Raw genomic sequence first — 27,044 nt, 5'->3', positions numbered from 1 at the left:
ACCTCCTGCATTGTCCCCATTACCAGAGAAGAGACGCTCCAGTGTTCTTATGGGCCAGTGGCATTGACCGCTCACACAATAAAGACTAGGGCAGCATCCTGGACCCCTTGTGAAAGACTCTTTGGACTTTGAATATCAGAAAGATATACTGAAATTCTGGATGACACAACAATATGCATCTGTAGGTGATGCAGCTACCGTGCACCGTCCACAGAAAGTTCGACACTCTCCTCTGACAGCCATACTACACACCGCTTCCTGGCAAAATGGCCTTAGTCTCAGTCCACTAGGAGGGTGATGAAGCAGGTAACTCGTATTGACTCTGCAAACTGTCTTCAGCTACCTTCTGTACACCCATGCTTGCAAAAACCTGCTTTTATATCAGGAAACTTCAAGGAACATATGATCTTTCAACTCCTCATCTGATTCTTTCTTTTCCTTTATTTAACAAGGTAAAAAGTCGCATTGAGATTAAAGAAAGATCTGGCCAAGAGAGAAGTTTAAACATTGTTACAGCAATAAATACAAACAACATAAACAGATGAATACAACTGTCACACACTACAAATGAGTGAACACAATATCGAGTTAATATGCAATACAAGATTATGGACAAAATCCAGTTAAGATGCATAAACAGGTACAAAAACTTAAGAGCAACCACATTGACCAAGAGTCTTATTTTCTCAATCCATTAAAATGGACTTAAATTCTCCAATAGTAATCCGCTCTGACAATGTTTCAGGGGGAAGAGGCAGTGTATTTAAAAGCTTTTTTTGCCCAGCTCCTTCCTAACTCGGGGAACCAACATCTGTATCATGAGAGCGCAGGCCATGTTGATCTTGATTTCTACACATGAATGTACACAGATGAGGAGGAACCAGCCCAAGGAGGGATTTGGTTATTAGGATTACAATTAAAAGAGAGAAAGTATGGAAGATGCACAGTACACGTGGTCACTTAAGGAAATGGAGCCTCCATCTGTTCTAGCCTTTAATAAGATGTTCAGTGAGTAAATGCAAAATTAAACCAGTACATCTGCAATTTTATGTTATATAGTGGTATAATTGGAATATGCTCAGATTGTAATCAACACATTCTGTGTTTGTTTTCTCCTGATGTTCTACTGCTGTTAGTGTTGCCATTTTGCATTACTCTATCTAATGTATGGGCTACATTTTCATTATAAATAATAGCATACATTTTCTGAGTTTAAATTTAAAATTTTAAGGACTGCAGCATTAGAAAACCTTCATTTGTTATAAACTTGTTTGTAGCCTGACAACATTGCTACTACAACAACTCAATTTTTCACATGGGAATAATTCAAGTTTCCTTTTATCTCTGGTCTCCTAATGTATATCATTATGTAAATGTACGCCGTTACTCTACTGTATGTTCTCATCTCTCATGATTGTGGAGTAAATTCTAGCAGCTACAGTACTATGTAGCTAGCTTCATCCTTATTCTGAATCCCATCAAGGCTGCCTAAATGAAAGCACCAGCTGACAGAAGAAACTGGCAGGCGTTACTGTGAATCCACTCTTTAGGGAATCTCTTTTTTTTTGCTCCCACCACAAATGAACTGACATCTAAGGGAAGGAAAAGAGCCTTGTGCACCCGCAAAGATCGTGACTGGAGAGGGAGGGGGTATTTTATGACAACTGGAGGCCTCCCAGGACATTTAGCTGGTTCTGCTCACTGTGTTGTATCCAGCCTCAGTGGTAAGTGGAGCACCAACATGGTGCAATGAAGTTTAGTTCTGCATCACAGAGTTCAAATTATACTCTCTCTGTATCGGATGAATAATTGGCAAATCAGCAATCAATTTGATCAATTTATTATTAAGTAAATAATTACTGATCTGTTAATTTTTCACCATGGTCATAGCTATCACATTCATACTCTCATTAACATACTTGATTGACTGTATAATGTAGCTTCAGCATCTCATTATACAAGTGTTCAGATGAGACATCCCAATATTTGCTATCTTCTCCCTCTTAACCTCATTGTTTAAGAAAATGTTTGACATTTTGGGAAATATGCTTATTTGCTTTCTTGAGTTAGATGTCAGTTCAATATGAAGCTGAAGCCAGCAGCGAGTAAGCGTAGTTTAACATAAACACTGGAAACAGAAGGAAATAGCTAGTTTTGCTCTCTCAAAAGTTATAAAAATCCACCTGCCAACATACATATCATGTTAGTTTAAACTGTACAAAAACTATGTAGTGTAAAACGACAAGTTGTGGCTTTACAGGGGGTTATGTGAGAGACTATTTCTTGGCTGGGAGAAGTGACCTCCTGGAGTCTCTGCTGGTTGCCTGGCAACCTCACAGTGACAAGATTGTAATTTTTACACCTCAGTTTTTGTATGGATTAAACAAATGAGATGTAACATGTTAATTAATGAGCTTTAGAGGTGCTAGAAGGCTGATTTTTTACCATTGGACAGAGCCAAGTTAGTTTTTTCCCCCTGTCTCCAGTCTTTATGCTAAACTAAACTAAACAGCTGCTGTCTCCAGCTTCATATTAAATGCACAAATATATGGGTGATATCAATCTTCTCCTCTTACTCACTGCAAAGTGATTAATTATATTTTCCAACTATTCCTAATATCGCAAAATAACAGATGAATACATACCTGCCACAGAATTTGGACGGGGCATCATGAGGGAGGAAGTGCCGTGTATGTGGTGCTGTGGGAGGGGTCTCTTCGGTGCGGGCGGAGTCCTGGGCTCCATGATGTCAGTTCTAGGTAAGGTCTCATCTGGTTGGGCTGTCAGATTGTCTCTGATGGCCCCAGGATGGTGGTCCTCGCCTGTATGGCCCATTACACCAGCACTGACCCCCAGGCCTTCGTCCTTGATCAGATCCGCACTTGAGATGCTGCGCTCCTCATTCTCAGAGGAACTTGTGATGGTTGCTGAGCCACACAAAGGAAATACAGAGTAGGTAGGGCAGCCATAAAAACAAGAATCAAAACAAATCAAATCTGAGGATGATTGTAATTTCCAGTTGTTTGTATTTTCCAGACCCAAAACTAAGCACAGCCTTCAACGGGAATTGAAGTTAGAGCACTTAAAACAGCATTCACTCAATCAGCAATAAAATACACCTCATTGTTTTATCAATTGCACACTCAAAACTCATCAATCAAAGGGTTGATGAGCCCTTTGCCCTTTTTTTATTTAACTATAAATACAAAGTCTATTTAGAGAGAAAAACTTGGCCTATTTTAGGAGAATCAGACCCCTAAGCAACAAAGACAGCAGTGTCCCAGTTTTGACAGGAGGGAGCTGAAGCCTTGAGGCTGAAGTGGCACAAGCAACATAGAGAAACTAGCTGTGGGGTAGAGGTACACATTTGACAAGGACTTAAAACTAAGTGATGCTCCATCTAACTTTATTTCTTCATCTATATCCATGTAGGAAGGTGTGGCACCTTAGAGACATCAGTCATATTTAGGATTTCCGATGAGGTAAATGCTTCCATATAGAGTTAACTAGGCCGACCGCTGATTGGTTTTTTAGCTCCCATTTTCTATTTTAGTGATGCGTGGCTCTGCTTTTGTATTAGACATGCTTCACCTAGTATAAAGATAATCTAAATTTAACTAACCCCGTTCACTGTGGATAAAACATTTGAAAACCTGGCCAGGAGCAACTCTCACCTATGATTCCACTATCCTTGCTCTCCAGGGTGGAGGTGGGGCTTTGAGGAGGAGGCCCAGGGCTGCTCCCGGTGATGGTTCCAGGAGCAGGGCTGGATACAGGGTTGGAGAGGGTCTCACTGGGGCTGGTGCTGGAGCCACAGTGGGGTGAAGGCAGTGGTAAAGGCTGGGGCAACTGTTGGCCTCCAACACTGGTGCTCAGGGTGGAAGAGGGGCTCTCTGAACAGGGAGAGGCAGTGCTGCAGGTCAGAGTGGAGCTGGGACTCCCCCCCTGAGCGGAGGTATCACACTGGAAAAAAAAAAAGCAGAAAGATATGTGTAAATGACCAAAGTGACATGAAGTTAAGACAGAGAGAGGGACTCAAAACTATGTGCAAGGCGAAAGAAGAGAAACATTCTTAGTGTTGTAAATTAATAGTGTCAGTTGCCTCCCTTTTCAACCGCACACCCTTCTGTGTGACTGCGTTTGCCTTCATGCACACTGTTTTGTGTGATTGTGACTGAGCACGTTTGAGTGTGCACACAGATGGGAAATGAAAGGATAATTCCAGTTATTTTCATCCTGGCTGTCATTTCCCAAGTTTTTCATGATGACAGCAGGCTGTGTTCAAAAACTAAATCACTCGCTGTCGACATTTACAATTTACTGTAAAAGCCACTGTACACACATACACACACACATACACACACACACACACACACACACACACACACACACACACACACACACACACACACACACACACACACTGCTGTCCCACACAGAGCTGACTTAAAGAGGAGATGTGAAAATTTTCATAGGATGTAGTTGATGCAAGGATGTACATTAAGTACAGAAAATCCAATGAGCACAGCATCTGACAACTTGAATGCTAGTTAAAATGATATATATAATCTCGAAATGTGTCTCAGAAATGGGAAATCTAACATCCCAATGCAGTGTTATTAAATTGAAAGGTCTTGCCTCAGTTGCTTTTTGGAGTTAGTACTCTGTGTGTGTTTGGACAGCAGCACTTCTGGCAACATGGCACTACTGTAAGTAAAGCTCTACTACGAAGCAAGGAATTAAAAGGGGGTTTTAAACACAGTAAGTCAACATGGTGGTAAAAACTACAAAAAAAAAAAAGAGGACGAAGACGCTGAAAATATTCTTTCAACTGACATCAAGGCTCGTTCTCAGAAGTATTACATCTATTGATTGACTGGAGGAGCCTTTTAAGAAATCTTCTCAAGAGTAAAGAAAATACATACATGAGGTAACATTTGCACAATAGTGGATACTGCAATCTACTATAATAGCCCCGCATTTAATCCTGCTTTTGTTAAGCTTATATTGTTATACTTTTGTTGAGATTGTGTCAGAGAGGTGTCGGTTCGACTAAATGGTCACTTTGGAGGCTATAGTTGTTCCTAGAATAGTAATGCCTATTTTTCGCAAATGTTATTTCTGTTTTATGTATAGTATTTATTCAGCCTGCCCCTTAGAGAGGTATATTTCACAGGTACTGTATTTAAAAATATTTCAAATAACTTCTGACATATGTATTTATTGGTATGTATTATTAATGTGACTTTTCCCATGAAAAGTGGTGGTAAAGGAGCCATGAGATGTGTGCAGAAGAGATCTAAATCTTCTCAAAACATCCTTAGACATTTTTGTTAATAAACTGAAATGTTTTCTACAAAGAAAAAAAAAACAGTCTTATTTTATATTCCTTATCCTTGTAGTTGGTCACGTGCATTTCAGGTCTCTTCATTACTGATGCAACATTTCTGCAACGCAGAGACTGTAGGGAGACAAGGCAGCAGAGTTGAAACAGCTCACTGTTATTCCCTTTATACCAGAGCCTCATCTATCTTAGCCAGGACAACCCACATTCCTCATATGAGCCTTGCTATCTCTGTGAAACTGACTGTATCTGGAGCTCAGGTGGTGGAATGAGGCTGAGAAAATGGGCCAAGGCTGAGCAATGTAAAGGCATAGAGATGGAGAGACATAAGCACATGCAATAACTCTCATACAGAAGGGTTAAACTAACATGGCAAGATCATAGAAATGGAGCAATGCAGAAGGATAATTAATGATGTTCCAAGATATACATCGATCAATTTTTCCACAGGGGATTAGAGTGGTCAGATCACATACAGTGTTCAACACAGTGTTTCTTTGCACACAGTTAAATTTAAGACAAAATCAATCAGTCTACAGTGAGTCATGTTTAAATGATTAAAGAAGAAAAAAAAAAACTAAGATTGTTCTGGCAATGTGAGGACAAAAAAAAAAGGTTGTTTGATAAACCATCCATCACCCTTATATATGGTATGACAGCAAAAGCCTAGTAAATCAATATGCTGCCCTACCTTCTTTTCCCTCCTGTCCTCCATAGGAGAGCTAGCAGTGCCGGGTGTTTCTTCTCCCAATAAGAAGCATAGTCTGGTCATCAGTTCCTGGGTAGAAAGGGAGGAGCCCGGCTGGGGCTCCACGTGGAGGTCTGGAACACACACACATTCAGGACACACGGATTAACAGGCATATGGAAACACGGCAGGCCAGATGAAGCCGCTATCTAACTGATGCTCTCGTTTCAGTTTGGTCCGCTCGTGAGGTTCCCACCCAGCAGCATCACTAGTGGACTGCGAGAAATGCACGCATCCACAGGTCAGCACAGCCCCAGCTGTCCTGATTATGAATGCACAGACTGTGGCTTTCCAGTCCCTGGTTGAGGCAGCAGAAAGAGGTTGTGTGAGGTTGTGAGTTTGCCTGTGCACACGCCTGCCAGGTGCTCTCGGTTAAGAGACGGGTTGTGAATTTCAATGAGCTCCGTGTCGACTCAAGAGCAGAGAGAAGGAGTGCCTTGGCTCTGTCTTTGCTGTTGCTCCTGGAGAGATTGGCTGACACAGGCCATGTGCTGCATTCATTTATCACTGTTTAAGGCTCCCTGATGCTTTGACCTCCAACCCCAGCTCCTCTAAGGTCCGCGCTCATCTCTGCAGAGCAGAGGCTGTAACAGTTCTCACATCTCATTACTGTGCCTTAACCAGCTGAGCAATACATTCCTCAGTTCTCACGCCTCATCGATGTACTGTTATCAGCTGAGTAACATGCATATTGAGTAGGCATATAAACAGGATGACAGGACATCACGGATTACAGGAACAGCTCACTCCTCCTCACAAACATCTTTGCATTTAGACATCACACTCATTTCGCACTCCTTCCACTGATTCTTTCTCATTGGTTCTCACTGGCTAACTCTCTCCTTTTAAAAAAGGTGCAACATCACATTGCTCTTACATTCAACCCCATTGTGTTCAAAACACAAGCCTAGCCTTGAGAGGATGAAGGTCAATGGTCAGGCAAGCCTGGCCATTTTTGTTCCATAAGGCACCCCAATTATAGCCTTTCCCGATACATTTTTCAGTTGGAAACGCTGCTGAAGACTTGGGTAGAGAGGTTGGATGTGTATTTCAAAGAAGGGGAGGAGAGAAAACTTTGCATTTAGTCAGCAGAGCACTGAGATCCAATCTGGAGTAATATGAGGACACACTGAATGTCCAGTACTATTCATCAAACCACCTAGCAGTTGCCATTGGAAACGGGAAGCTGAGAGGTGCCTGGCAACCAGGATGGAAGATGCCTCATGAAATCTGTTTAGCCTTAGGGTAGCCCTCTGGTCAAAAACATAAAGAAAGCTGGCAAAGATGTAGGCATTTACACATTTTTTTGTCGTAATCTAACCCTAATTGTACAATGAACATGCAGTGAAGTGAGGGGAAAGACTCGGATGGAACTGTAATAAAACAAATTCACTCCAAATAATACACTGAGGATTCAACAGACATCATTCTCTCCATGCACACCTGAGAGGGAAAACTTAATGCAAAGCCTTTTAGATGTAATTAAAGTCACACACTCACTTTCATACCCTTCCTCCGCTCACCTCTACCCCATTCAGTCTCATTCAGCTTCCCTGATCAATACCTGGAAAACAGACATGACGCTAAACACACGCCCACACGCTCCTGTTCTCACCTCTGTGGTCTGTCTTGCCACGGCACGAGGCAAAGACAAGAGGTTCTCTCGCATCGGAAGAGGCATCCACATACTCCAGCTTCCTTACCCGTCCTTCGGCCACAGCAAAGAGGGAGAAAGGAGAGGGAGGGAGAGCTGGCAGGGTGGGAAGGAGGGAGGGATTGAGGGTGGAGATAGGGAGGGATATGAAAGAAAGTGAGAGAGAGAGGGGGGGGGGGGGGGGGGGGGGGGGAGAGATTAAGCCTCTCTAGATGAGATCTGTGGTGCAGAATTTGAATTGTGTCCCAGGAGTATAAAGCAGTATGTACAGAGTGCAAGCCATGCAAACAGTACAATATTCACTGTACCGTGGGTGTTTATCTATAATATATTAACACTGCTAATGTATGTGTGTGTGTGTGTGTGTGTGTATGATGACAGGGACAGCAGTGCACTCATATTGATGTGTGTGGGTGTGTCTCAATTTATGCAACAACATCTGAGCATTCTTGGAAGCACAGATTCTTTAGGACTGGAGATCATTCACAAGGATGAGATGTTTGTGAACACTGAAATGTACCGAATTTTCACACCCGAGGTTACTCAGTGTTTGAATCGTGTAAGTGGATGGAAACACTCTGCCCAGTCAGGCATACTGTTTCATATTTGACTTTGCATGACTACCTAAGACACAAAAGCCATGCCAGTATATATTTTCACTTGCTGTAATTTTCCTTGTCATGTTCATTTAGTCTACTGGGGAAAACAAGGCAGTGCTGCATGCAATGAAATGTAATAGCTGCTTTTTCTCAATGGTTGAACTTGCTGCAGGACACTGCCACCTAGTGCATATTTTAAGATCAGGAACACCAGGTAAACAGAGTTTGTTTTCTTTTTATCCAACAATTATTAGAGTTTACGTCATTAAAAATGTCACAAAACTTTTTGTATTACGTATGTTTTTTTGTTTTGTTTTGATGATTGCATTGTCAAATAATAAATATTTCTTTAAACATGCACAAAGTATACGTGTTTAGTAGTTACAACACTTTTTAAAACAGGATAAACATCTTGTGTTAACCTAATGAATAACATAAAAAGTAATAAATAAAGGGATTTGTCAAAAAGATGTTATTTTTATTTAATTATAAAACATTCACAAAGCAGTTTTTTATGTAAAGGATACTATAAAATTAAATAAGAAAAGATATCGAACAAGACACTAACAAAGCTTTTTTAAAAGACTGTTTTTGTCATTTTTAATTAATTCAACAGTGGATGGCAAGGATCAACATGAAATGAGAAGAAAGAGAAGAAGAAATGACATGAGACAATGGTCTCAAGTCAGAACCAAACTAACGTTGGACTGATCAAACCAATGTTTCTTTCAGAGAAGATGGTCTCAAAATTGACCTACCTAATTGGGGTTCCTTGCCTTCAGTTATCTTGTTCTATCATTTACTCTGACAATCTGTCACATGTTTTTGGGCCCTGGGGGCATAGTCTGTATGCTCTTGTATTGCTGTCACATGTATGGAACAGCTGAATGCACAGAAGCTCTCTGCTAATCAAGGCAACCCATGAAAGTATTCTGCTATTTTTGCAGCTATTCCCTGATGTACAGATTCTTGTCATACTCAGTGGTTCATACTGAGAACGTGTTTTGTTTGTATCATTATTACCATTTCAAATCAACCCACCTGGGAACTTGATGCAGGACTGGGAGGGAACAATTTCAGCCTGGCGAGGGAGAAGCGGCGAGGATGGTAAAGAAATGGACACACCCTTGGTCAGTCTCTTCAGTTTTACCGGGCTTTCTGTGTAGTCGTCATGGTCCTGGAGGTGTGCGGCCCGCCTGCCACTACCGCTCTGCAAAGTGCTGTGAGTGTACACCTCGACACCTACGTTGAAAAGACAGGTGGAGGGATGGAGAAGGTCAAGTGTAAATGTTAAAGCAGTATAATGAGAGAGCTCCATTGTGGTTTAAATGGCTGAGTTGAGTCAACACAACTGTGGCTGTATATTAGCTTTAACATATCGCAGAGGGAGCTGTATTAAATATGCCTCATATAAGGCTGCGACAGAGCGAACATATCTTGTCTTGGAGGCATATTGCTGAATGAGGTAATGGAAAGTTGGCAATGCCAGAACATCTATTTAAAGGAATGGGATCACGCTTAATAAAGAGGCTAGACTTATTATATTTCAATTCAATATTTTAATATATTTTGCAGCCATTCAATATGATCCTGTGCTTTAAATAACTACCGTGCATGAGAGCTCGCCAAGCCAGCCAATTACAGAGACTTTATTGTCAATTATTTTGATAATACCAGATTGCAGTAGTTTTACCTGTAGTATAATTTAGTCGTTCACTTTTTCCTTCCTTACATGAGTGTTTTTGCTGGGGCTAAGCAAAACAAGGACACAGAACTCTACTACCTAATATTACAAATTTGCCTAATATGGTCTTGCATAACTCCTAACAAGGATCATTAAAACCTTCTGTGATCAGCATTTGAGAAGGAGTGATATCGAATGCAATCCCAATGTACTGTAAACATACTATATCATTTTAATGAGACTGACACAGTTCTCTGTCTTCCTCTCTGTTCTTGCTACCCAGAGCAGCACATTATCAAATATTAATGAGCAACATGGTTGCTCTAATACTGAGCTCTACTTATATTATCTATCTCCACTGTCTCCTCTGTACTGCAGCAAGTTGACAACTTCACCCTGTGAAAATACAAACATTTTAGTTTCACTTCAAAAGCAAAATCTCCCAATTTTTCAGCACACCTTACTGATCACTTTTCACTGACCTGCCAACAAAACATTAAGCTTGTTCACAGTAGGTACAACACATGTCTAACAAGTGCACAGATTGATCTAATTTAGCTATATCCCATTCACAAATATCTTGTGAGATTCAGTATGTTTTTTTTAGTAGGTCAGAATGTTTGCCTAACCCACTCTAACTTCTCCTGACACACTTTAAATGCAAGCATCGGGCCACTGCATGAAGGACGGAACACACTCATGAATTAGGCTAATTGAATTGGCTCTACTTAAATCACCCAAGAGAAGAGAACCTGAATATTTCCATCAAATAATGCAAGCGCTAGTGTGTACGGTGTAAGATACATTTCCCCATTTCCTATTATTTCTGATTACAGAGTCAGAAAAAAAAAAATCACATTTCATTATCATGATCAAAATTATTATGGAATGTAATGAAGGCAAGACCAAGATACAAGCCCAAAGGTGCAATACTGGCTTTGCTTATGAGCTGAAGTGCCACAGTTTTGTTGTACAGGTAGTTTATGGGTGTTTTTGCTTACCTGGGTGTCTCTGGTTCTTTTTTTCTCGTTTTCCTCCTCCTCCTTCTTTCTTGTTTCCAAACACAGCTCTGAACATACTGCAGCTGAGGCTGTAACTTCACTGCTTACTATCTGTGGAAGACTAAGCAAATGTTCATAAAAATTAGGATAATACATATAATTGTTTTAAGCATCATTACCCACCCTGTTAGTTTTTAATTCTACTGCTGGAGAACCAGATTTAATTGGAGATTTTCGAGACCATAATAAGTAATGTCTTTACATCATTATTAGCTACACAATTCGGGTAGCCATACTTCAAAAATGTTGTCATCCTTAAATGTTATCTTTCTAAAATTTTACCTTATCTTAAGTCTTCTTCTTCGATGTCTTCATGTCTTCACATAAATCCACAAGAGGCTGATGGGGGACAATTTACACTCGCGCAGTCCAATTAAGAAGTGCTGCACCTCCTCTGTCAACTCACAGACTGATGGAAGAGGGGTCGGGCGCGCGCGTCGTGCACATGCGTGCTCGCCTTATGCTCCAAATTTGATGTTTGAATCTTTTATTTTAATGTTTTTTTCTTTTAACTCACAGTATGCGCTATTTTTCATTTTAATTTCCATTTTTGTATCACCCTGTTACTGCTACAATGCCACCACAATACAAAAAATATTAATAGCCTAATAATAATAATAATAATGATAATAATAATAAAAACATGGAGATATTGTACATATCCTAATGAAATTGTGTCGATCCCTCCACTTTACCTTATCCTGCTCAAGGTTGGCTGAAATGGATTGCGACATAGGCCTATTTGATCTTAATCCTACTGATTGTGGTCCCCACAGACCCCACAGGTTTACTTTTTGTCATATCTCACAGGTGATTTATTCATTGATCATCCCAATTTTTCATGACTTTGTCAATCAATTTGTTCCTAATGACTTCATATCATTTTTTATCTGTTTCTGCTTTAATTAGTGCTTCTTAAAAATACCAATGTATTGGGGTCCTCGGGGACCCCAGTCAAAAGAACTCAATTCTGCCTATGCAGTTTTAATAAATGGAACTAATTATTGAGTCCATGTTTGCCATGGGTCCTAATTTAAAGTATCACACAGTATCGGGGACACTCTGTCAGTCATTCTGAAGGCTTTGTGGAAAGATTGTACTTGGGGTAAAAGCTGCAATTTGTATTAAATAAAACGATATAGTTTCGTTTTACACAATATGCAAATTAACTAGCCTAACTTTCCTGAAATAATAATAACCAGTTTTTTTCAGGTGACATTAATTACATAACTAATAATGTTTTGAGAAGAAATAATTTAATATTTTGCGTTGATGGTTGTTTCTCACAGTAGTTTATTCTTTTTGGCAGTCCTTGTATGTTTGTTGGTAGGATAAGGATTAATATTCCTGCATCAAACTGACTGAAACAAAGAGCTAGCTATTCAGATTTGCACATATGCATCTACATACTAAAACTAAAAACTCCATACATTTTCCATCTCCAAAAGATTTTTCTGTTGATAAAAGAAAATCACACTTTCGAAAAAACATTGTTTAGAAAAAAAATATACTACTTAAGCTACAAACCAATACGTTTTTTGCACGGAAACCATATGGAAAACATAAGCTGAATTCAGGTAGGCTAATTAATATCGCTAATTTACAGTATGAAGAAACAAGTTAACATTAATCCACCGAAAATTTGTGAATCCCAACTCCAACTGTGAACACCAGAGGACGACAGTGTAAAAAAAAAAAAAAAAAAAAAAAAAAAAAAGTCTCCTCTCTTCGTCCTCAGGGGGGCGAAAATGAGCCATAAGTGGTAACCTATTTAATCTGGAAGCGACGGTCTCTTCGGTCCTTTCACCGTGCCCTCTTAAAGGAGATCGGAGGAATGGAGAGTCAAACCCTCTGCGGCTCGACTGTCTTCTTCACCAACATGACTTGTAAGTTTGTTACGTCTCGCGCACGTAGAAACAAAGTAACGGTTAACTGAATGACAATAACGGCTAACGTTTATTTAATATCAGTTGGTTGAAACGTGTAAATTAGTGTCATCTTGTAACTGACTGAAATACCAACTTTATTCACATTCATAACGTTAGCGGAATAGATAAATACATAGGAATGAAAAAAGCTGATGTTGGGAGGATTATGAGAGAGGTTTTTGGTCTGGGGGAAGGTAACGTACACTAACGGCTAATAACTAAAATTTAACGTTAACATGGCACCGGAAATGCCTCCTAGCTACCATGCGCTCGTTAGCTCGCTAGCTAATGCTAACTTGAGTTTTACAGCTAACTGACTTGTAAATACGCAATTTTACAATGCAGCTTTAAATAAAGGTCACAATATCAATCTGACGGTGTTGATACAAGAACCACACAATAATCATTACACCATTAGTCTCTAAATGCTCAAGTTTCATCCTTAAAAAACAGCCTGCGAAATGCTGTACGTTCATGCAATGTGAGCTAATGGGAATTAAACGGGAGTCAGAACCTAAGGTCCTGCCATTTTAAACTGATCCTGGGCGTTGTTTGACTGAAGGCGATTAAATATCTAATCTAGTTTTAATAATATTAATAACTCTCTCTAATCAATGACACTGGTGAGAAGCTGTATTAGGGGATCTACAGGGTTGACTAGACCGGTGAGAAGTGGAGGTTGAGCGTCCTTCCTACACTGAATTTATCTACTTACAAGTGTATCCTAAACCTGATATATCGCATTCCTCTCTGCTTCAGACCACCGATGTTGTCTAAAAACTATTAAACATACGTCAATGATGGTAAATGTCCCAACTTCATGACTTCAAGGCGTTCAATGAGACATCTGTGAGCCTTGTTATTAGTTTATATGGTTTACCTGATTGCATTAAGGTAGTCGATAATGTGTTAACGAAGTTTGCAGAGGTGGCTAATAAAGTAGCATTAAAGTAACGTTGCAGTAACAAAATGCATTGTGCTAGAACTGTGGATCATTTTGATTTTCGAATAATCCTTGTATATTATATCGGATAACCTATTTACACACAATGTTAAGAGTTCAACACACTGCTCTGCAAACCAAACCCGTAAAAATCAGTGACAGATTGAATTAAACACCAAATGTCTGCTTTATATTTGCAGCAATGGCTAATAATCTCTTTACTTCTGTACTGTGTTTCTCTAGCTGTCCATATGCTGTTTGATGGACACCTGCACAAGCCAGATGGAGGATGATGTCTGCGTTTGTGTATGAGCAGAACGCCCGACTGAAGATGGTGGCAGCTGCAACACCAGTCTGTTCGCAACATGACATGAGAAAGAAGCACAAACAGGAGAGACTTATCTGCATCGTGTCATGGAAAAAATGTATGTTCAGATATGTTTACTTTGTGGAGTCAAATATGCTTAGATCCAACTGCTGTAGTGATCAAGCCTTTTTGATCAGAAGCTGCATCTTTGACAGCCTGGGCTCTCTGATGTGAGGTATCTCGGGTTTTTAAATTTCAGATGCAATATTAAATATCCCCGCGCTTTCTGCTCACCTCTTTCAGTGGTGTCTCGGATTGAAGAGGGGATGATAAAGTGAAGCAATTGGTCTAATATTAAGCTGGAGATCCTACTAAATAAATATCTAAACTGAAACAGTTGTTCTTGCTGTCATACACCTAACCCATTTGCCCTGGATACTTGAATTATGTATTAAAATATCATGTTTTTCACCCTTTTCCAGTCCTGACGTTCATGTTTGTGGATGTGAAAACAGACTGATGAATTCAAAGAAGCTGTTCCAGTCAACCAAGTGTTGGTCAGGAGAGATACTTAAACTGGTGAGTGATTGTAATGTTTAGTTGGTGGTAGATTTCAACTTGCATCCACTGATAGACCCGAAGCAGGCATCATTGGCTTCTCGGTTTGCAAAGAGATGCTAAACTGAATTTTCCTCGCGCTTTCTGACTGCTACAGTCCATGGCAGTACAGATTGAATTGAGGAATACATTTAAGCTTGTTTGACAATAATATCAAATGCACAAGTGAATGTTTGTAGTGTTTTTTTTATATCTGGATACATTTAATTAGTTATTTTACCTGGTCAATATCTTAATTTGAATTCACTGCTCTTGTATTCAAGACATTTATTGAATTTGCACATCAAAGTATTATTTTAGTCCACACAGATGCCTGCTCAAAACATTAGTAGTAGTTTGTCTGTGGATTTTTTGTTTTTTGCTGTCATCAATTCAATGTTGTACACTTAGCAGGCAACTTATAAAAGCATTTTGCTATTTACTCAGTGTGGCTTCTTGATCAGGAGGCAGAACTACTTGTTGCAGGATGACTTTTTTTTAATTTTATTAGTGTACTGTGTAGCTGCTTTCTTAATGGTTTTCATTCTCTTGTAGGTAATGACCAAGAGACTGGACCTGTGGAGCCCCCCTTCATCTCCTCCCCCTGATGCTAAAGTTGCTCTTAAATGCTTCTTTTTGTCATTAAATACCAGTTTTTCCATCTGCCAGCAAGATTTCTTCTACACAATACATCCAAGCAGGATGAATGTACATGAAATGTGTCAAATTGACATCCTTTGCCTTTTTGAAAAAATAAATATCAATCTCAGAAGTGGTTTCAGTGTGTATTTATTGGAAGGAGATATTTGAAAGTTTGATCCTATTGCATAATGTTGAACCCATAAATTACTGCATGGTGTGAAGTTACAATAAGCAATATATGGAACTACCCAGTTAAGCACACTGTATTCTCAGAACCATAAGCTTGACACAAATACTGTACTGGCACTGGGGCCTTGAATATTTCCTGCGGGGAATGTTCACTATTTGGGCCCCTTAAATGTACATACACCATAAGAATGGTATGTTGGCTGTGAACAAGTCAAACAATATAACTGTAGGAACACGCCAGGCTTGATGCGGCTTGAATACAATTTAAGATTTTAAAAATCGTTTTTATTATTTATTTTAAAAAGTATTAAAACAAGTTTATTGCAGGAGTCATTCCAATGTAAAACAACTTAAAATTACAGTGAAAATAGGCTAATGTGACTGAGGACACCTGAAACACAGCAATAGTAGCAGTCTTGAAATTTTGTCAACACATGTTCAGGCTGATTTTTGCCATTTATGGTATGGAAACTTACTTTCAAAAACGTACAAAACATCTACAAGAATAACTGCCTTGTTACATGTAACTTAGTGGTGCGATCTTTCACCTGTGAGATCCTTCGTTGTTTAGGCTTATCCTTTAAACATTTAACTCTGGATATACTTGTCTCAAGACATTAAAAAATTATTCAAGAACCAGTGGTTCATATATGCACATTTTGCTTCTTGAAAGTCTACATCCTATTCCTCTGATGGATAAAACCAACTGAAATACTGGGAGGCTTTTTACCTCGAGGGCGTGCCAGAGCTGTGACAGAAACCACATCAGGGAGAGATAGTGCACACTTGAAGAGTAAAACCTTGATTAGTTCCCCAATGCCCCGTTGTCTCCTGCAAGGTAACGAGAAGACACAACAACTTCTCCCTGTTAAGACTCGACCCTTGCTTGACCTCATAATCCAGTGTGTTTCGAGACCTGATGTAAGGAAGTCAGGTATGAACTCCAAGGTCCAACCGAGGCCTGCTCAGGGAGGGAGCCCCATCAAACCAAGCGTTGGTGTTTCGCCCTACTCGTCAGTCTTTTCCTCGCCTTGGTAATGTCGGTACTCTGGCTTGAGCTCCCACGTGTTCTTGTGTGTTCCCTTCACATTGTAGATGCCTATGTCGCGCAGGATTTCCTTCAGGTAAATCTGTGAAAAGACCAAGTTTAGCATTTTAAACATTATTATCAAACTCTGAATCTAACCCTGAACTTGGATCAACTCTTGAGTTAAGTTTACTTATAGACATAAACCAAAGCCCCCACAGTCTTACCACAGGCTGTTTGGTGATGTCCACCAGGTCTTTGATGTTGTAGTACTGATGCTTCTCAAAAGCAGAAAACAACATGTCCAACACCTGCTGTTTGTCAGCTCTTGCTCTCTTGCCCTCCTCCTTCTTTCTCCTCTCATACTCAAGCTGCAAAAAAAAAAAAAGTAGACAGATCAGTTGTCATGTAGGCCTAAACCATACAGAGCCATACCAGTGGCTTTGCATATTATGGCTCATTTACTGCAAGTCATGTGGAATTACTGCTGACATTTTTTTTTTTAGATCCTTTATGCATTTCCCTTTAGTTCCCCGTTCATTTCCATATTGAATAAAAATCTGGGTGGAGAGACTGGAAATTATACATGATTTTGTAGTGATTGATTAGGACAAGCAACAATATGGCTATGGGCCTTTAAATTTGTGGTGAATACACGGCGAGATGCATTGGTGAACTGCATGTTGTATGTGCAGAGCAGATTTTGTATGAGCCATAAAAAATAACAGACAAATGTGGGATTGATTTCTTACATTGTTTTCATGGTTAGCCACAGGTTTGTAGTTACTGGTGACAGCTTTATCCAACTGCTGTGACAGCCTCATTGGCTTAGAGGACTCTTCAATTTGTAACCTGTTAGATGATAACAATCATTTAATGCAATACATAGCATATATACAGTATATACTGTGTGTGTGTGTGTATAGATATATATAAATAAAACACAAATGCTTAAAATGTAATGTAATGCTATACAAGAACCCTACAATTACTACCATGTTGCTTAAAGTTACTTGTGATTTTAGCATCAAATTAAACAGGCGTTATATATTTCTACAAGGGTTTTTACTTTTCTGGTTACTCACCTTTACCTATACTTTTAAATATAATTCTGTAAACTTGTGTGCACACTTTGAAACTACTCACCTCTTCAGCTTCATGTAGCTTTCACTGACAGCAGGTCTGCACTCCGCTCTCTGCACCACTACCCCCTCCAAGGCTATTTTATCTGAAAGAGAGTTCATCACAACTTCAGTAAGAACTGTGTAATGCATGTGTTCCCCATGTATTTTCAGTGCATGTTTACTTCAAGTGGCTTAAGTAAAGAAGGGAAGTGGTTGCATATGTCTAAGAGAGAAAGAATGGATGAAAGACGACATGTTTTGTGAACAAACTTGGAAATATATTATAGATGTACATTATAGATATGGCTGGAAAACAAAACAAAACAAAAAGTTTCTTCAGTCAATCAAGACACAGGACTCTGTTTACATCTGACATGATTACAATACTTCCGAGTCAAATGTTAAGATTTAAACAAAATAAGTTAAACCAGGGAGATCACCTATTTCTCCAGTCTTTTAATGAAGTCAGTTCACTCCACATTCCTCCCATAATTACTCACAAAATCTCCCAAAACAACCATTAAGAAGTCAATTACTGAATCAGCCTTCCAGAGACAGATGTCCATACTGCAGCATTGTAGTTAAACTCCAAAGACCTTTCTTAGATACAAAAGCTTTACTTGTCACACCCATAGACTGCCTATGGTTATACCAGTCAAAAGAAAGGTGATGATGAGCCATAACTGTCAGAATCTCAATTTACTACCCACTACAGGGTAAACTATTGAGTGTTATTTATGTATAGTATATAAGTGACCGAGGAAATGATTATAGACACAACCAGACTGTACCAGTGCTTACTTGGATTGCCTCATTTGTGCCTCAACTTGTGCCATTTAAAAAAAAAATTAAAGGTTATATATAATCACATAAAATTCAAAATTCTACACATGGGGGGATTAAATATCAAGGAGAACAAAAAGATCCCCAGTACACTATCACCACTAGATCACATCACAGTGTCATAGCTTATTTACATCTAGTTTTGAAGTAAGGCTGCTCATGTACACACAGTAAATCAAACCTTTACAAGAGTCACATCTCCCATTTTCTTTGCCAGCACCGTGTCACATCTGGACCGGCATTACATCCATCACCACTCCGGACCCAATCTGACCACAGTCTTGACTTTCATTCACCCAAATCCTCAAGTCAAGATGGCTCAACCTACATATTGAAGCTTGTCATGGAACTGTACAGTCATCCTCAAAGAAAAACAAGAGGCCGTAGTGCTGCTTCAGGGCAAAGCTGCCCTACATGAAGACTGTGTGTCTAGTTTTTTTGGTGTCAATACATGCATCTTCCGAAGCATGTATCTAGGTTACTATTATGATACAAAAAAACCCAACATTTATTGATGAAAATAACTGGCGCTCATAGCGTCTGATTCCCAGAGATGTAACTAAATCACTCGCTGGCGAAACGGTGAACTCACCTGGACCTGCCCCCGCCCCCGAACCTGAGCTGCTGCCATCAGATCTTTCTTCTGACTGGCCTACAGGGAGGGAGGGAGGGATGGTGAAAATAAAAATATAGGGATTGGAAGACGGAGGGAGGAGGGGATCGAACAGTAAGAACCACACCCAGGGTTTAGTCGCACACGAAAAAGATTAATCACACAGAGCTTCTCGAATATATTCGATCTAAGACATCTCTGTTGAGCACACAAGCGTGCGCACGAGCAAAGCAAGCATGCCCTCACAACAAGCGAGCACAGATATCCTGTCCCACTACAAATACACAATCATAACTGGGCTGCACAAATACTAAAATTATTATTTTAAAGTACAGTAGTTAACATTTTTTTCCTCAAGAAATGTAGTAGATTGCAATTTGAGAAATACAACAGTGATTGCTTCACTCGCCTTTAGTGTTTTCTGTTAGTCTACTGAATTTTAGATGTTGTGACACTGTCTTATTATGTCCAAATTCTTCTTGGCAGGTCTCCGCTGAATTTCATATCTAGTTGTGCTTATTAAATTATTTAAAAAAACCTAAAAGATTTAAACTGTGCAGCCCTAAAAAAAAAAAAGAAAAAAATTACACACACGCATTTAAGTTGGTTGCTCAATGTAAGTAGCACAAGCTCACCTGCACCCGTAGCAACGAAAACACCTACATTACATTCAGAGGGCAGACACAGCTGGTGAAGTTCACACCAAACCAAAGAAACCCATGCACAAATTATATCAACTCCAAATGCAGCGATGATTTGCGTTGATATTGGTCTATGTTAATGAATTCCAGTTGGGGCCATTGCGCCTGATCATATCCCCAATCAGCTGATGTGATTGGCAGTGGACTTAAAAAGGTCAAACCACAAACAAATGACTGATTGATAATCAAACACTGAAACAAAAAAAAAATCGCCATATATGTAGAGACAGAAGCACAGATCAGACTGGATGAAGACAAATTTCCAACAGACCGGCTCTCTTCTGTTTTCCGTTGAGTGTTCACTAATCCACTTTGTGCATTTATTATAAACGCTCTGTTAGGACTGTGGACAAACTCACACTCTAGGGAAAAGCTGTTGAGAGTTCACAACACAGAGACAAGCGGGACAGACAAGCGAGGGAGAGACTGTGCATGAAGACGGCAAAATGCACACGGAGTAGCGAGATGGACGCCTCCACCATCTGATTACACAGAACTTACCTCGGGGCTGTAGAGCAGGCAGATATTTCACATCACAGAAAACTAATCATTCGATTTTTTGGATTATTACTAGTGCCTCATCATGCAGCAGATGAGGAAGCAACACACCCTCCAGCTGGGGTCAAAGAGGGAAAACAGAAGCTCACCCGATGAGGTCTCGGTGAAGACCGCCAATGTCTGACCTCCCACTGTCTGCATGGTGAATGGGTGCTCACGAGGCGCACACACTGTCTTGTCCTCTATACCCTCAATCACAGTCAGCTCTTCATTCAAAGTGAAGGACACCTGTAAAGAGAGGTGTCCATCCGACATTTAATCTGTTCATCTCCTTTTCTTAATTTTTGATCTTATTGTCATTATCCTGTGTCCAGTACTGCAGTATAACAGGGCTATTCTATTCAGTTCAAAACATATTTGTACAGTTCTTAAAATTATCAAGATGAAATGACTTCTCAGACTTTTACTCTCAATGTCTGTGACTCACTGTGAGAATCTAATTATGGATTGCAATTATCAATGAAATGCAGTATAAAGAACCACACTCTGCTGGCTTGGACTGACTACATAGACTGCATAATGAAAAAGAAGTATTAGTATCACATCATAAATACCACAAGGCAAGATTTCAATAAATTAAGTTTATCAAATCATAAGGATTGTGGTCATAAATCATGGATTTATCTTACATACAAAGGCAAAGTGCAATCTAACCTGTTTACCAAATTCATGATAATTAGCTGATATTTTGGCTCTCATTAAAGCAGTCCATCCGTATGCTTGACCGTAAATGGATAGTGATGTGTAAACATTACTTACCTCTGCTTTTCCTTGGTTTCCTTTCCTTAGAGATGACAATAATGCGTAAAATTAGAATTAATCGATTGGCAAGAATGACAGAAAATTCAACCATTTGAAAAGCATCAGTAACAGTAAAACTATCTAGTTATTCACATTAACTTTACCCATCATCAGCACACACTGTCCATTTTCTTACTTGTACTTCCAAATTTACACTCACATTTTATGTACTGACTAATTACACAAATTAACTTAATTAACCTGTGCCTGAACATACTGACACACACATACGTTAAAAAAAAAACCTAAACATGACAGGCTCGCTTCTGCTACTTCACTGATGCTTAGTTGTTTCACATACTTGCAGATTCTGAGTTTCCCAACCTCGCCTCTGCCAGTCGCTTTTGCCCATTGCTGAGAGAGGTATTTGGGCACCTGTATGAAGAAACATGGAGTTTATTTTTATCAAAAAGGGCAAGAAAGGGCTGTTTTCATACTTTCAACTTCAACTATATTGTTCCAGAGAGGCAATTAGTCTTGCAGCTAGATAAAACACAGAACACACACAGTCTAAGATACATAAGATACACACTGAAAGAGCTTTTCCTCGCTGTAATCATTCCGCCTGTTCATACTGGCTATTAATAGATCCCCTTTAAATATTGCGCATACATGCATTTAAAAGTTTATCTGAAGCTTATCTGACGCGTCAGCAGTCTGAGTTAGTCATATCAAGTGGATATCTGCCACATTTACAGTCTTTTAGCATCAAATTCCCTCTTTGTGTTTCCTCGCACAGTGTTTCCGTGTTGAGTTGCGATGGAAGTATAGCAGCAAAAAGAGAGACTTTGGCACTGAAAAGACTGTAACGTTGAAAGATATCTGATTGATTTAACTAATTTGGACGGCTGAAGCTTCATATTAACTTCGGATAAACTTTTGAATACATTTTTATACAAAATGACGGCTGTGCTGGGATCTTCTAATGGCCAGTATGAACAGGAGGGATGATTACAGCAAGAAAAAGCTGTTTCAATGTTGATTTGGGCACCTGACTGTTATTTTAAGACTGACTTGAAAAACTGTGAATCCGTCCTTTAAGTGAGTGTATGTTGTATGTCGCATAATGAAAAAAAACGCATTTAGCTATCCAGCAGTTAATGAATTTAGCCACCGTTAGCTACAACGCACGGTTTAATTCAGCCAAAGTAGCGGGAGATGCTAAGCTACATTACTGTTAATGTTAGCAGCGTTTAAACTAACTGAATCCCATGAACTAGCGTTGTTAGAAAGTTTGTATACGCACCTTTACGAGCCATACGCCAGTGTTTAGCTTGGCACCAGTTAAATCCACTTCTGTTTTCTCTGACATGTTGGTTTTAAAACAATGCTTAGATAGCTAGTTATTGCAACCGCCGCGCGCATGCGTAAAACACTTTACGAACATACGGCAACTCTGACGGTCCAAAAATCAGTTTGTAAATCCGTCACAGGTAACGTACAGATAAATTGTATCTCTCATATAAACCCACAAAAGTTCAACGTACAGATATCACTATAAGACATACATGTTTCAAAAAGCAAATTTTATCAACGTAAAAAGACAAAATGAGAGATTGCAAAGGTACATGCAGCATAACAGCGCGTTTTACAGCATTCTGTACAAAATGTTTTAATTGAAACCAAATACATCACTCATTGGTATTTCAGTTTTTACAAAGGGCTACATCACTAGCAAGGTTTGAGGCATCGAGGGACAATGTGTTGATGCCATAAATCATGAAAAGCATGGTTTCAAGACTTACTCATTATATACAGCACCAACATTGAACACTGTAGTTTGGCTAAATGGAGATTATCTGATGCAGCATTAAACAATCCGGCATTGCAGGAATTGTTCGTGTTTACGCATAGATACAATTATATTGACCAAAAGCGTTTATTAGCTATCATTGTTATTGTATTGTGGGATTGTTTTATATCATGATTAGTGAAGCAACTTAATACCAAGAAATTACTAAGTCTGGGCTTTCCAAGGATAATTCCTATAATATTTGTTCATAGCAGGTGAAAATGACTTCCAAAAATAAATTCAACAGGTGATTTTCCAGATCTCAAAGACATCCTGGGATATACAGAATACATATAGAAAAATGTACTTTATTAATTGTAATATTTTCTCCTATATCAGCAGTCCTAATACAGTGTATATAATAGAAATGCAAACTCCACTGACTGTCGCTTTAAAACGGCTTAAACCTGTTTGAAAAGTCTGCTGTAAGCATTACACCGAGTGACATAACCTCCCATAAATGGAGGTTTAGTCCAGTTTGGTTTACCTTATACACCAACATTAAATTTAATTCTCGTGTTGTGTAACACATAAGCATCAATAGAAACATGGTTCATATTGTACAAACCCTGTGTAAAAATGTGACTAGGCAGATAGTAACTGGAGGTCAGCAACTTCAAACGTGTACACTTTGACAGTTTCTTACAGAAACATTTTTTCCTTGCTATGGGAGAACCTTGTGTTCAGTTCCTGAGATTTCTTCAGCAGCCGCTGCTTCTGTGCATCATCAAAGCGGTTGACCTGCAGGTCTGTATCCCGATCAAATGCCCTCCTCTCCACTGGCTTGTCTGCCGCCTCCTTTGCTTTTTCCTTCATAGTCTTTGTGTGCAAACTCATCAGAGACTCAGCACGTTTTGACTCCTAATAATAGGGAGTAAGTAGAAAAAAATGTTGTCCTGAGTTTAATGTAAACACATGTGTAAATGTACATTACATCTGGTATCAATTACATTATGGAAGAAAGAATGTGGATGGATGATATCACAGTACTTACATTATACTTAGTAACTTTCTCTGCCATTTCCAACTCCTTCCGGGAGAGTTTTGGGACACTGTCCTTCTCCACCTCACCCTTTTTCTTTCCCTCAAGGCGCTCCTATTGATCAAGAATAAACCCATGGAAGACAGGTAGGTAAAATATAGGCTACAAGATATTTTAAAAGATTTCTAGTACTAAGTATAACAACAGTTGTTTATCTATTAACAAGCAATCTTCTACCCTCATCTTGCGCTCCCTGTCTGCAGGCGTATCTGTCCAAATAGAGCGGTCGCCTTTCTCTGGGCCCGACTTCTTCTTGAAAGTTCGAGCCCCCACGCCGATGTGCTGTAGTTCTGGCGGGAGCTCTGTCATCCATGTTTCTCTGGTCAGCACCTCAGGAGTGTCCTGTTAACACATGTACACAGGTGTGATTGCAAACAGCAGAGGAGAAATACTTTAAAAGGCATAAAAAAGGAACAGGACATCCTTACACCATACAAATGAAGTTCATACATTAAAAACAGAGAGTGAAGTAGGCACACTGCAAGGCTCCGCTTCTGTGTCTGATGAAGGGTACTGGAGCTCAGGATGCTACTGCTGTGTGATAAATATGAATACGGGAGCACTGCAAACTAAAGCATAATGTTGAAATAATGTACACTAAATATATATTGAAGGTGCAACACTACACTGTATTGTATCATATGCTCTCATATGAGACTAGCTATTAAATACATATGGTGAGTGGATCAGTGTTTGTTCAGTTGAGATATATCCTGTTTCTCTTCACAATATATCTCTATTTTTGTTATAATCTAGTAAATTTGTTCTGGGTTTTATCATATATGATGCAGAAAAACAACTCAAATGGGGTAAAGCAAAATTCGCCAGTTTTACACAAAAGAAATATTATACTTTTATAGTTACACAATTCAAAAAATTGAAAATGCTGTATTAAGAATGCAAAAAATCCTAACTTCACTCTATTATATCCAAACAAAATGTACCTCTGTGAATCATTACACTTCCTCTATACAATGTATACATGTAAATATGCAACTCCTCTACCTTTAATTTGTACAGACTTAGAAGCTGTTTTACATATTTGATTCATTTTTTGATATAGTGTCTTACCTTTGCTATTATGTAGCCTGATATTGTTATGTCTTTTATTTTCATGCTCACCATCAAATCTTTCCTATTGAGAAAGTCCAGCAAAACAGCAAAAAGAAAAAGAGCTTGAACTTACATCTCTAGTCAGCTTCTCTTTCATCATTCGTGCCCTGCGCTCAAAGTCCAGAGCCACAGAGTCTTGAACAGGCCCCTTGGCCGGCATGGGTCCGATCACATCCTCCTCCTCTCCCTCACTGCTGGAGGGCTCAGCCTGGTAGCCTGGGGGTAGGGCAGGCCCTGGGAAACCCTCTCCATCTTCATCATCATTATCATCATCGTTATCGTATGCTGCTCTGCGAAACCCAGGAGGCAAAGCTGGTCCCAGCAGAGGTGGCCTGAGAGAATAATATGAAGTTATAGCTTCACCAATTAACCATTTATCCAACCTGTCATTCACAATTAATCATTTTCACTTCATAACATTCCCTGGAGTACTGTATGGGATTTATTTAGTTACGTTTCTGGTGATCTCGATCTTTTCTCAAATCCGGGTGGCAGAGCTGGCCCAAAGAAACCATCATCTTCTTCTTCTTGAACCTTTGTCTTCTCCGCCCTGTTCAAAAGACAAATATTTCTGTTTTGTTTGTTTTGACACTTCATTTTTTAAAAGATCCCCACCGGACATGTACAAAGAAATACAAAAATTCTCTACTTGGAACAATAATGTGATATGTGACAATAATGTGATCTGATATGGTTTAATTACCAAGCGATAATCCTTAAAATGTTATCCCCTCCTTCTCCCTCATTTAAAATGCCAGAATCTTTGAATATGTAAATATATTTCATCTCAGAAGTTTAACTGCTGGACACAAGATGTCTCCTACTTCACTGAAAAGTCCATTCTCAGTGTATGTGCACTGGAGGCTTCAAGTTTCCACATCACACTTGTGTATGTTGAATATTGGACCAGGATCGGCATCAAAACTAGTTGTGATGTCACAAATCATGCTCGTAGGCCCAGCCCTTAACATTAGATTTTCAGTGAACACAGAGAAACTTTCCACTTTCTGCAGATGAATGTGAAAACATCCTTCTGGTGTGAAACTCTGCACAAACATCACTCTGCACAGTGAAGCTCAAACATCCAACTGTAGGAACAAGAAGAAAGAGATATTTTTGAGTGGAGGGAGACTTAAAATTCCAGACTAATTAACCTACTCTGCAGGCCTGTTTCCAGTTGTGTGTCCTGTCTTGGCTCTTTTGACCGCCACCTCCAGCTCACTTTCATCTGATGAGCTCGACGGTTCCCCCCGTTTATAACCGGGAGGCAACGCGGGGCCAGCGACTAAAACAGGGTGAGAGAAGCAAAACTAGTAACCATCATGGACAAATGGCAATCTTGCACGAATATTAGTGATTAATACTGCATTTAATCTTGCATCAGTGTGGTTAAAACAGCGTCTGACGAGATATGTTTTGTTTTATACCTACTTTCATTTTCATTATCAGAGTCTTCATCACTCTCCTTTCTGAACATCGGGGGCAAGGCAGGTCCGATTACTGTATGAGACGACATATTTTTCACTGATGACTGACTAGCTCGGTAAAGTAGCTTAAGATAGATCCGTTAAGGTAAGAAAGCGTCTTCATAAACTACAGGGTCCTCAAACAACAAATGTGACCTTTAACTCAGGAAGTAAACAATAAAGCTTCCGCATCTTGGTTCAAGCTGCTGTTATTTTTTTCCCCACTCCACCCGCATTCTGTGAAGACCCGCCCCTACCTTACCTCTGA

The 27,044-nt window shown here is 39.5% G+C and overlaps 3 protein-coding genes, 1 long non-coding RNA gene and 1 other non-coding gene across 7 annotated transcripts in view; 2 read left to right on the top strand and 3 right to left on the bottom strand.

Annotated features, from left to right (window-relative positions):
* The window catches only part of LOC122983000 (protein TANC1-like), a 37,687-nt gene extending 25,608 nt beyond the window's left edge, over positions 1-12,079 (bottom strand). Inside the window, exons 1-7 of one of the 2 annotated variants that reach the window (XM_044352671.1) lie at positions 11,373-12,079; positions 11,031-11,151; positions 9,387-9,587; positions 7,708-7,842; positions 6,036-6,166; positions 3,675-3,963; positions 2,646-2,927 (exon numbers count right to left, since the gene is read on the bottom strand). In XM_044352671.1, coding sequence (XP_044208606.1) covers positions 2,646-2,927; positions 3,675-3,963; positions 6,036-6,166; positions 7,708-7,842; positions 9,387-9,587; positions 11,031-11,106 — 1,114 coding nt within the window. In that variant the 5' untranslated portion in view covers positions 11,107-11,151; positions 11,373-12,079. Of the gene's footprint in view, positions 1-2,645; positions 2,928-3,674; positions 3,964-6,035; positions 6,167-7,707; positions 7,843-9,386; positions 10,426-11,030; positions 11,152-11,372 lie in introns of those variants that run through there. The other variant, XM_044352680.1, reaches the window with a different exon arrangement.
* Positions 12,080-12,854: 775 nt separating this feature from the next.
* Positions 12,855-15,637, top strand: LOC122982996. The gene is made up of 4 exons (XR_006403576.1): positions 12,855-12,976; positions 14,205-14,386; positions 14,751-14,847; positions 15,421-15,637. It is a non-coding gene; the product is annotated as an uncharacterized LOC122982996 (long non-coding RNA).
* Positions 14,887-15,019, top strand: LOC122988871. The gene has a single exon (XR_006404909.1). It is a non-coding gene; the product is annotated as a small nucleolar RNA SNORA31 (small nucleolar RNA).
* A 322-nt stretch (positions 15,638-15,959) lies between the features above and the next one.
* Positions 15,960-22,746, bottom strand: gtf2f2a (general transcription factor IIF, polypeptide 2a). Of its 2 annotated transcripts, XM_044352642.1 has the most exons (9): positions 22,610-22,746; positions 21,665-21,738; positions 21,322-21,346; positions 20,652-20,790; positions 19,283-19,342; positions 17,870-17,951; positions 17,476-17,575; positions 16,951-17,094; positions 15,960-16,826 (listed from the first exon to the last, which is right to left on the bottom strand). In XM_044352642.1, exons 1-9 carry the CDS (start codon positions 22,673-22,675, stop codon positions 16,704-16,706), a joined length of 813 nt encoding a protein of 270 aa, XP_044208577.1. In that variant the 5' UTR covers positions 22,676-22,746; the 3' UTR covers positions 15,960-16,703. The 2 variants fall into 2 exon arrangements, with proteins under 2 accessions (XP_044208577.1, XP_044208585.1); XM_044352650.1 differs by lacking the exon at positions 19,283-19,342 and having other exon boundaries at positions 22,610-22,745.
* A 126-nt stretch (positions 22,747-22,872) lies between these two features.
* On the bottom strand, positions 22,873-26,972 carry gpalpp1 (GPALPP motifs containing 1). Its single transcript, XM_044352629.1, has 7 exons — positions 26,742-26,972; positions 26,469-26,595; positions 25,765-25,860; positions 25,384-25,642; positions 24,375-24,539; positions 24,150-24,251; positions 22,873-24,016 (listed from the first exon to the last, which is right to left on the bottom strand). The coding sequence occupies exons 1-7, from the start codon at positions 26,824-26,826 to the stop codon at positions 23,798-23,800; spliced, it is 1,053 nt and encodes a 350-aa protein (XP_044208564.1). The 5' UTR covers positions 26,827-26,972; the 3' UTR covers positions 22,873-23,797.
* Between the last annotated feature and the right edge of the window lie 72 nt (positions 26,973-27,044).

Source organism: Thunnus albacares, chromosome 1, assembly GCF_914725855.1.
Source record: "Thunnus albacares chromosome 1, fThuAlb1.1, whole genome shotgun sequence".
Lineage (NCBI taxonomy): Eukaryota > Metazoa > Chordata > Actinopteri > Scombriformes > Scombridae > Thunnus > Thunnus albacares.
Note: the sequence above shows the minus strand (reverse complement) of the source record. Positions and strands in the feature narration are given on the sequence as shown.

Excerpts from the sequence above, each read along its gene's own strand:
- gpalpp1 (XM_044352629.1), bottom strand. The coding sequence starts at position 26,826 with ATGTCGTCTCATACAGTAATCGGACCTGCCTTGCCCCCGATGTTCAGA. Across the intron at positions 24,540-25,383 it reads AAGAGAAGCTGACTAGAGAT|GACACTCCTGAGGTGCTGAC; the intron begins GTAAGTTCAAGC and ends ATGTGTTAACAG. Across the intron at positions 24,252-24,374 it reads ACAGGGAGCGCAAGATGAGG|GAGCGCCTTGAGGGAAAGAA; the intron begins GTAGAAGATTGC and ends CTTGATCAATAG.
- gtf2f2a (XM_044352642.1), bottom strand. The coding sequence starts at position 22,675 with ATGTCAGAGAAAACAGAAGTGGATTTAACTGGTGCCAAGCTAAACACT. Across the intron at positions 19,343-20,651 it reads CTTCACCGAGACCTCATCGG|GCCAGTCAGAAGAAAGATCT; the intron begins GTGAGCTTCTGT and ends CCCTCCCTGTAG. Across the intron at positions 17,095-17,475 it reads TGGCTAACCATGAAAACAAT|CTTGAGTATGAGAGGAGAAA; the intron begins GTAAGAAATCAA and ends TTTTTTTTGCAG.